This window comes from Vicia villosa, linkage group LG1 (genome assembly GCF_029867415.1).
Source record: "Vicia villosa cultivar HV-30 ecotype Madison, WI linkage group LG1, Vvil1.0, whole genome shotgun sequence".
Lineage (NCBI taxonomy): Eukaryota > Viridiplantae > Streptophyta > Magnoliopsida > Fabales > Fabaceae > Vicia > Vicia villosa.
Genome location: NC_081180.1, coordinates 72,371,652 through 72,381,544, shown reverse-complemented (window position 1 = coordinate 72,381,544; position 9,893 = coordinate 72,371,652). Strand labels below are relative to the sequence as shown.

The window sequence follows — 9,893 nt, the reverse complement described above, 5'->3', positions numbered from 1 at the left end:
TAAATAAATATAATAAGAAAGGCGCCAATTGAAAAAAAAAAAGTAAAAATGCAAAAAGTAGATTTTGAAGCTTGGTCTCTGAGACACGTTTTCTATTGGTTGATTCATACAATCAATGGAAAAGATTATATTGATTGATTTAGAAGTAGAAAAATAGAAACACACTAATTGTAAAAAAAACATGATAGGTTAATTCCCACAACCGAGAGAATAAATGATATTTATTTTAAAAAATTAAAATATGACGTGTCTAAGAATTATATCTCAAATGCATGTTGATTAAGGTAAAAACATTGTCATAAAATGTATCATTTGTTATAGTGACATTTTTATTTAAAGGAAGATGTAACAACTATCAAGAATAAATAAAACAAGAAAGAAACAACTTAAAGATAATTTCTAAAGTACTTCTTTAAGTATAAATGGTTGGTTTGAGCTATAAATAATCGAGTTTAGATAACACAAAAAATCTAAAAACTCATAAGGGTTAATAATAGTTTATCCCCTGTAATATGAGCGTGTTTTGGTTTACCCTCCACCGTTGTCAAGGGCAGGTTTTGGCAACGGTTTTTTTGAAAAAACCGTTGCCAAAAGGTAAGGAGGGGAAAAAACAAAATTCGCTAACATTATAGGGGTGAATTACTATTAACCCAATTCATAAAAACAATGAGTTTAAGGTGATAACAACTACTCATCTACAATACTTACCCCTCACATAATTCAAATCATGGTAAAAAGAAACTTAGGTTCACCTAATTTGTCACGACTAAAGTGAAGATAAGTAGGTATGCATGACATTTTAAAAATAGTTTTCGAAGAATTTATCAAAATAATTGAATAGAGAAAAGACACCACGAGATAGTTTTCAACTCAATAAGAAGAGATCAATCTTACGAATAACTTTGAAAGTGTAAAAACAAAATAAAATTGTAGTAGTGGAAAAAACTTTCTAATGCGCACATATTAGCTCAAAAACATCTAATGTATGTCCAACTATTTGAATGAAGTTAAGAGGTAATACCGTATAGTCATGACATCTCCTCATATTTGAAGTCAATAAAAAGGAGACGAAAATTAAATTCAAATGTAAACAATATGATAGATATAAAAGAAGTCCAATTCTTCATTCCTACTCCTACTCTTACTAAAACAATCACTGCCTATTTTAAAAAAAAAAATATAAATGGACATAAAGACCCACAAAGTAGATTTTGTTTTTTCAAATGGGAGTTAAGGTAACAAAAGACCGAACTTTGAAACTTCATCAAACACATATAATAGGCTTTTATGACATTGTCTTTTACAAATTCATACCTAAAAAATTCCTAGTCACGATGTTTCTTATTTGATTTATAAAAAAAAAAATAGAATTTAATTAAAATACATAGATTATGTAAAAAAAATTCGTTGATTAATTTAAAATATTTAACTTTTATTTTAATTTTTAAAAATGAGGAGAAATATTCTTAATTCATGAGTAAATTTAAAAAAAGTTACTCCAAATCTTAAGATGTGATCTTCATTAATTTAATAACTTTAATTCATCATTTAATTTTTTTAAAAATAAATTTCTATATAAAAAGTCAATTAAAATTATTAAATTAATGAAAATTAATTTGGAGGAAGTAATTCAAATATTCCTCCCTTTTAAAAGTATCACATAAACCCCTTATGCGAGGGTTTAACAATTTCCCATTAAAACAGAAAAACATTTCCCTCTCACTTTTGCAGCGATTCTCTTCCGGTGAAAAATGGTGACGATGAAATACACAACTCTAACAAACTCCATCAAAACCCTAATCCAATTCCAACTCCGTTCTATCACAACCCTACATTCCTCCGTTTCCCGTCCTCAACCCACCGCTCATAACTTCTACTATGGAAGCTTCTTCAGGTACATGTCCTCTGCCCCAACCCATGTTCACCAAGAAGCTTCTACTGATAATCGCGTTCCAGCTACAATTATAACTGGTTTTCTTGGCTCTGGAAAGGTGCCACTTTTCTCACACTTCCAAATCTTCATCATGTTTTTTTCTTATTCATTTTTTTGAATGTTTTTAGTTTCTGTATTGTAGACTACTCTTCTGAATCATATTCTCACTTCCCAACACGGCAAGCGGATAGCTGTTATTGAAAATGAGGTATCAAGTTTCTTCTACCTAACACATTAAACACAATAGCCCGGTGGTAGTTTTAGCACGTGTTTTGTTCTGCGGTGAAAATAATTGATTATGAAAAATTGATTCCGATTAAAAGTGAGTTGAAGGTAAAGTGATTTATATTTGAATAAATCCTTGCAAAAGTGAGTTAAACGGTAAATTTCAATTTAAAAATCACATTTAGACTCAAAAGCTACAAATCATAGCTTTTAGTAGAATCAATTCTAGAAAGCAGAATCAATTCTAGCAAACATGTCAAAATCAATTATTCACATTCAGAATCAATTCTAAGTGTTCCAATCGTGAAACCAAACACACTTAATTTTTTATTTGATATCAATTAATTCCATATGATTAGATGATGGCCATGTCAAGTTTAATTGGCATCATTTTATTTTGGAACTCTATCAAATTTTGAAATGGGAATAGTAGGTTGATAATTTTGCTAGGAAAATATTTTTGACAAGATGTAACTTATGAAATAACATCATGGGTAGCTTTTTCTTCGGAGATTGACTCAACTCAAGCTAAATATTATTACTCGTGTATGATACCCGGCTCAAGGTGATATGTTAGGTAGTTTATTGGAAAATTACTTAACATGTTATTTGTTAGGATAACTGTAAAATAAGGGAAGAATTTGAGTGCATGGAGTGTTTTTGAGGATCTGTTTTTATAATATGGGTTTATAGTTAGTTATTCATGAAAGTGTCTCGTTGTAAATAATGCAGTTTGGTGAGGTTGATATTGATGGATCACTGGTTGCTAGTCATTCTTCTGTGAGTGGGGAAAACATTATCATGGTCAATAATGGCTGCCTATGCTGCACTGTGCGAGGAGATCTAGTTAAAATGCTGTTGGAGTTGGTTAGGAAAAAAAGAGACAAATTTGATCACATTGTTATTGAAACCACAGGTTTGCAAAATGCTCACGTTGTTCAAAGAATTTGTTCATTATGTACTAAGGATTGAAGTGTTAGAGAATGAATATTTACTTGCAAGTTGAAACTAATGGACCAAATTGGCAAGTACTAATATTGTAGGGACCTCTGAAATTCACTTTCTCGGGACTTTAATGAAAAAGATTTTAAAAAATATATGTTGTTTGAGGAAAAAAGATTATATAAATAAAGAGTTGGAAAAACACATTATTATTGCCCTTATTTATATAACTCTAAATACAAGTTTATTTCTGATCATGTGGTGCTTAAAAATCTTTTATGAAGTCCCTTGATGGTTCTTCAACTTTTTTTGAATCTAATGTATGGGCTAAATGATTGATTGCATGGTTAAAATTTGTCTGTTTGGATGTTAGGCATATGAAACAGTTTAATAAAACATTATTTTAATGTCCAATTTTTTAACTGGTTTGCAGGTCTTGCGAAACCCGCCCCTGTTATTGAAACTTTCTTCAGTGATGAACTAGTTTCTGAGTATGTTAAACTGGATGGAGTTGTGACTCTAGTTGACTGCAAGCATGCTATGCAACATTTGAACGAGGTGAAACCAAGATTTGTAGTCAATGAGGCAGTTGAACAAGTTGCATATGCTGACCGAATTGTTTTGAACAAGGCAATCACCTGGCTTTAAGATTCTGTGATATTTCTATGTTCACTTTCAACTTTGTTTCTAATTCCATATTGAAATATTGAATGCTAATATATGTTTTATCTGGGGATCTAGATTTTTATTATTATTACGTGCTTTTGCAGATAGATTTGGTTACTGAATCCGAGTTAAATATATTGACCAAGAAATTAAAGGTATGTTTTTGTTACTTATGGATGATACGCAAACAATGTTTTACTTAATCTTACTAGGAAGGTACGAGAATTTTTTGCTATATAAAGATGAATGTACAAACAACAAACTGAGTTCATGAAATGAACATGTGTTCTTGACCTCACGAGTTTCCACACCAATTTCATATTGGGTTCATCATGACCTAAATGATTTTATATTGGTTTTTTGACCTGAGTGAGTAGTGTAATTCAGAACATAGTTTACGAGAGAATTGCAGGTTGCAAAAATTCACCTGCCCGGAGCAAGTCATATATGGCATTGTGACTTGCAAAAGGGGAGTTTTACCTCCTGAGTACCCAGCGTTGTTAAATTGCGGAATGGCATGGCATTTTTTTGACAATTGCCATAGACAGTTTGTGAAGGAATGCCCACCATGGGGTGCCATTTGCCGCAATAGGATGTTTGTATGGTAAATTTTTGTCCTTCCGCCATATTTTGTCATGGAAGCTATTGACAACTCTAGGAGGACAAAACATTATTAAATTATTTAAAAAATCTCCCAGGAAGTTGCAAATACAAGGTATTACTTTTTTTGTCAAATATTGGATTTGTATCTACAACTGGTGTCATTTTTTTTTAATAAACAATCTCATCTTAGACTTGCTAATTTTTGTAAATAAACAATCTCCTGCAAGTCATAATAGATCCAATATATGACATGTCTAAATCTTTTTTTATTAAAAAATACCTATTCATATTCTGCCTGTGCTGCTACCTAGAAGTTTTTTGAAATGAATACATAATAATCTACTATGGAGGTCTGGCTTCCCATTTGGCAAGTTGCCAATGGCATCATCGAATTTCATGCAAGTAACTTTGTTATGTTCCGAATTTCACTACCAAGGTAAAAAAACTTCTACACAGTCTATGATTGCTTTTCAAATTTCAATTGATCAATGGTCGGGGATTAGTAGTTAGATGACTCAGATTACGAATTCCTAAACCTTCTTTTCACGGTGGTAAATAAAATTAGTTCTCTCCTGTTGATTTTCCAATATGGCTATAGTAGTTCTGTAGTTTTGGAGTGAATTACCTCCTGAGTACCCAGCGTTGTTAAATTGCGGAATGGCATGGCATTTTTTTGACAATTGCCATAGACAGTTTGTGAAGGAATGCCCACCATGGGGTGCCATTTGCCGCAATAGGATGTTTGTATGGTAAATTTTTGTCCTTCCGCCATATTTTGTCATGGAAGCTATTGACAACTCTAGGAGGACAAAACATTATTAAATTATTTAAAAAATCTCCCAGGAAGTTGCAAATACAAGGTATTACTTTTTTTGTCAAATATTGGATTTGTATCTACAACTGGTGTCATTTTTTTTTAATAAACAATCTCATCTTAGACTTGCTAATTTTTGTAAATAAACAATCTCCTGCAAGTCATAATAGATCCAATATATGACATGTCTAAATCTTTTTTTATTAAAAAATACCTATTCATATTCTGCCTGTGCTGCTACCTAGAAGTTTTTTGAAATGAATACATAATAATCTACTATGGAGGTCTGGCTTCCCATTTGGCAAGTTGCCAATGGCATCATCGAATTTCATGCAAGTAACTTTGTTATGTTCCGAATTTCACTACCAAGGTAAAAAAACTTCTACACAGTCTATGATTGCTTTTCAAATTTCAATTGATCAATGGTCGGGGATTAGTAGTTAGATGACTCAGATTACGAATTCCTAAACCTTCTTTTCACGGTGGTAAATAAAATTAGTTCTCTCCTGTTGATTTTCCAATATGGCTATAATAGTTCTGTAGTTTTGGAGTGAATTATATTTGCTCTGGAGCAAAAGATATTAAACATCTAATAATTTTTTTATCTGTTATGATAGATATAGCTATTTCATGTTTTATTATGATATGATAAATGCATGTGCATGTTTGTATTGAAGAGAAGCTGAGATAAATTTGAATTATTTTCTATGAAATGCTTCAGATTATTGCCTTTAATTTTTGTTTATATTGTTTATCATATTATCAGCTTCTATAGAGTTATATATGAATGTACCTAGCTCCCCTTGAAAACATGCTAATGAAATAATTTTTTCATTTATGGAATTTTTGCCAGCACATCAATGGAATGGCACAAATTAAGAAAGCTAAATTTGGATCTGTTGACATAGACTTTGTTCTGGGTGTGGGAGGATATGATCTTCAGAGGTAAGAGAATAAGAGGTATATTTACCTTTTTTAAGCTCCTGTTAAAGTACTATACTCCTCTTCCTATCATGCCCCCTTTTTACTTCCTAAATATTATGGCTATAAATATGACAGATCATAATGCTCAGTAATCCATTTGTCTGTATTTACTGCAAGTTTATCTTCATCTTGATCAAATGTCTTGATATTGCAGAATTGAATCTGAGGTAGATGGAGAATGCCCCTCTACAGCGAGCCACTCAGATGATTGTGGGAATGGTACTTATTTGAAACCTTGTTGTCAGTTTCTTTCTTATTTACATTTTTTTTTTTCACTTGTGTTGTTAGAGTTGACTGCAAATGGAAAGATGTTTTTGTTTAATCATGTTGCTTTGATTAAATTTCATTTATCATCCATGACACAAGAAATTTTACCATTGCATTATGCTAATATCCTTCTTTTCTTAAAAGACTAAAGTAGAAACAGTAAAGAATGAACTTGATGTCTTCCATATAGAAATCTAGTCTTGTATAGTGCATTGTCATTTAATAGTCATGTCTACTGTTTTTCTTGCTGATCATAATGTTGTCTAGTACATAGGAAAAATCGATCAAAGTGTTTAGTCATTGGTGTGGGTAGAAGTAATCTTTCAGTCTAATTCAAACAATGATAACTTTATACAAGCATTTGTGTATCATTGAAATTGAATTTGAGATTGAAACAACATAAGAGCTAGGGTTGTAATGCAAAGTTAGTTGTCCTTTGTGGTAATTAATAGCAAATTATTTCTTTCTCCCTCAGGCTCTATTTGTAGTTTGTAGTAAAGTCTTTTGTTTAACTATATTGAGTTCTGTCTTATCCTTCCCTTACATTTGAAACTCTTTAGTCTTGCGCCATATCCTTCCTTTTCCATTGTTTGGTTGGTTTGAGTCTAAAATTTTGAAATAATAACAAAGTCTGTGTGGCTTTGATTTGGTTAATACACCATGTTTCCTGATTTTTTTTATCATAATATTTTCTTGTGATTGTGAGTTAGTTCATCATTCTGACTGAATCGACAGGACACAAAGGGCATCATCATCATCATCACGATCATGTGCATGATTCCGCTGTCACTAGTGTCAGCATTGTTGCAGAGGGAACTCTTGATCGTGATGAGGTAATTGTAATAATTCTGCATGTTTCTGTAATCATCAGCCCTATTATGATTTAGTTATTGAGTAACTAATCCTTAGTCCTCAATCAGTCACGATGACCAGTTAACATGAATTTCATATCAAATGGATTTTTAAATGGTTTTGTTGATGGTAACAATTGCTCAGTATAAAACGATAGAGTTGTGAATTTGCTTACGGAATACAGCTTTTGAAATCGAACTTATACTTTTTGGCCACTAATTTTGCATAACCATTCATAATATGCACAATGCTTAAGTGGGCTATGCCTGTTTCATAGAAACATATATATTGATCAATGATATTTTCTAATGAGCGCTGATCATGTTTCTCCCTTACTTTCACAATAAATGATGGTTAAGGTTGAAGATTGGCTTGAAAGATTGGTTGAAGAAAAGGGAGAGGACCTATACAGAATGAAAGGTGTCCTGTCAGTGGATGGTTCTGAACAACGATATGTGTTTCAGGTTCTCTTCTACAATATTATCATTCTTCCATTCTATTGTCTATTTGCAATTTTAAAGCTTTCAACCTCAAATTTGTTACCCTAATTCTCTATTACTTTCAGGGGGTGCATTCCATGTTGGATGACAGCCCAGGAAAAACATGGGAACCCAACGAAAAGAGGATAAACAAGCTCGTGTTCATTGGAAGGAATTTAGACGAAACTGCCCTCAGAAAAGGCTTCAAAGGCTGTTTAGTCTAATATTAGATGGTGAGCAACAGTGTTGTTATTGAGAAAAATTGAAAAACAAAAAATTAAACATTAAATTGACATTTGATATCCAAGATATCCAGTTTACAGAATCTCTTAAAGGTAATGTATTTTTAACCAGCAACCATGTCTGTGCTTGAACCACTGTCGCGTGTGGAAATATTTCATTTTACACATAAATTTTCAGGTATTCGTCCATGCGTGTGTAATTCACCTCAGGGTAAAGCTCAGATGCTTCTTCTCCGTCTTCCCCAATTTCAAAGTTTGTCAAACAACCCTCATAGAAAATATGATAGAAGTGTCCAATTCCTACTTGAAGTTTATAATCCAACCCTGCAAATCAAGTTCACATAAACCATAAATCACTGACACTAATTGCTTACGACAATAATGTTACTTTGTCTACAGAAACTTAATTAGGACAATTAAGTGAATGTGTAACCTTTCAATGTTGTGAGAAAGCCTTCAGGAGGTATATATGTTTTCTCCAGTTCCTTTCCAATTAGTTTCTCCCAAATTCCAATAAGTTCTCCTTGGGACAGAATGTTTTCTTGTGGTCGAAGGTATATTGTTTTGTTTAAGGTTCGAGGATCATCTATTGTCTTGATTGTATATGTTGCAACATCATATTCATCCAAAAACACAGCTGCAATCATACATATATGTACATGAATATTTCATTATTGACAGAAAATGAAACACTATCAGTTTGTTCAAATTCTACTATGTTATACTGTTACAGCACCGTTATAACAATGGTGTAGCGTATTGCAGAACAATAACAATTTGTTCAAATTATACTACGCTGTGACACTTCAGCACTATTATAGCTGCTATTTTACAACAAATTTGATATATTTTGTGTTTAATTTTCTAGCCGATTCAATTATTTTTAGAAGTTTGTTGAAGTTCTAAAGGTACCTTTGAGTTTTCCATCTCCAAAGAGATGAACTTTGTCCCTTGGAGGAACAAAGGATCCCATCTGAGAGAGGCTGCCAGCAAAGTATCCAGCAAAGAGGTTAGCAGAGATGTAAGTGAAAGGAATGTTAGCTTCTTCTATTGCTTTCCTTACAGCCATTTTATCATCAAATGTTACTCTTCCTGGCTCCAATGCATCTCCCATTCTTGCTGGATCTAGTCCAAATTCCGAAGGGAGGAACCGCTGCAAAAGAAAATGATATTATCATTTTAGTATCCATGTTGTATATAATTTTAAGAATCTTTGATAGAAAACACCAGTGAAATTAAATTACCTTAACATTACCAGCTTCTTTGATAGCATCAACAAGTTTGAGTTGCAAGCCAATACTATGACTCCTAATATGAACACCAGAGATGGCACTGATCACAACATCAACCTTCTTGATAGCATCAACTAAGCTTTTGTGATCTGAAAAAGATGCTTCAATCAAATGAGCACCTTGTTTCTTGAATGAGAGAAGCCTTTGAAGCTTCTCAATTTGAAGACCCAACTCTGGTCTTTGAATCACATAGGTTTCATGTCCTTGTTCTAAGCTTGCTTTCACTATTCTTCTTCCTATGTACCCTGTTCCTCCCACTACTAAAACCTTGCTCTTTACCATTTTTTTTCTCTTCTCTTCTTTGTGATTCAATGTTTTGTTTCGTTGGATCTTTGGTTTCACCTTTTATGCATTAAGAACTTAGTTTTAGCTGAATTAAATAATGTAATACTGATAACTATTATTATAATATGGGATAAGAAAGAAAGAACAAGTTGTTGGTGTGCACTAATAGTAAAATATTATTTAGGTTATTAGTATTAAACTATGACTAATTATGGGGTAGCTGGGTAGGTAGGTGGAGATAAAACGAATTTGGTGTTTAAGATTCAATCTTAGTTGACTATGTGAGGTAGCCAATTTTGAACAGAGAAA

General features: G+C 32.4%; 2 protein-coding genes across 4 annotated transcripts; one reads left to right on the top strand and one right to left on the bottom strand.

Annotated features, from left to right (window-relative positions):
* Positions 1 to 1,680: 1,680 nt before the first annotated feature.
* On the top strand, positions 1,681 to 8,716 carry LOC131641710 (uncharacterized). 3 transcript variants are annotated; one of them, XR_009295604.1, is made up of 11 exons: positions 1,681 to 1,991; positions 2,076 to 2,141; positions 2,891 to 3,074; positions 3,534 to 3,730; positions 3,871 to 3,921; positions 6,037 to 6,128; positions 6,322 to 6,386; positions 7,170 to 7,267; positions 7,646 to 7,750; positions 7,852 to 8,100; positions 8,186 to 8,716. XR_009295604.1 is itself a non-coding variant. In XM_058912020.1 (11 exons), exons 1-10 carry the CDS (start codon positions 1,752 to 1,754, stop codon positions 7,987 to 7,989), a joined length of 1,236 nt encoding a protein of 411 aa, XP_058768003.1. In that variant the 5' UTR covers positions 1,681 to 1,751; the 3' UTR covers positions 7,990 to 7,998; positions 8,186 to 8,716. The 3 variants fall into 3 exon arrangements, 2 of the variants coding, with proteins under 2 accessions (XP_058768003.1, XP_058767993.1); XM_058912020.1 differs by having other exon boundaries at positions 7,852 to 7,998; XM_058912010.1 differs by having other exon boundaries at positions 7,852 to 8,716.
* On the bottom strand, positions 8,168 to 9,728 carry LOC131641724 (isoflavone reductase homolog). Its single transcript, XM_058912030.1, has 4 exons — positions 9,252 to 9,728; positions 8,920 to 9,160; positions 8,441 to 8,644; positions 8,168 to 8,331 (listed from the first exon to the last, which is right to left on the bottom strand). Exons 1-4 carry the CDS (start codon positions 9,579 to 9,581, stop codon positions 8,168 to 8,170), a joined length of 939 nt encoding a protein of 312 aa, XP_058768013.1. The 5' UTR covers positions 9,582 to 9,728.
* Positions 9,729 to 9,893: the final 165 nt, after the last annotated feature.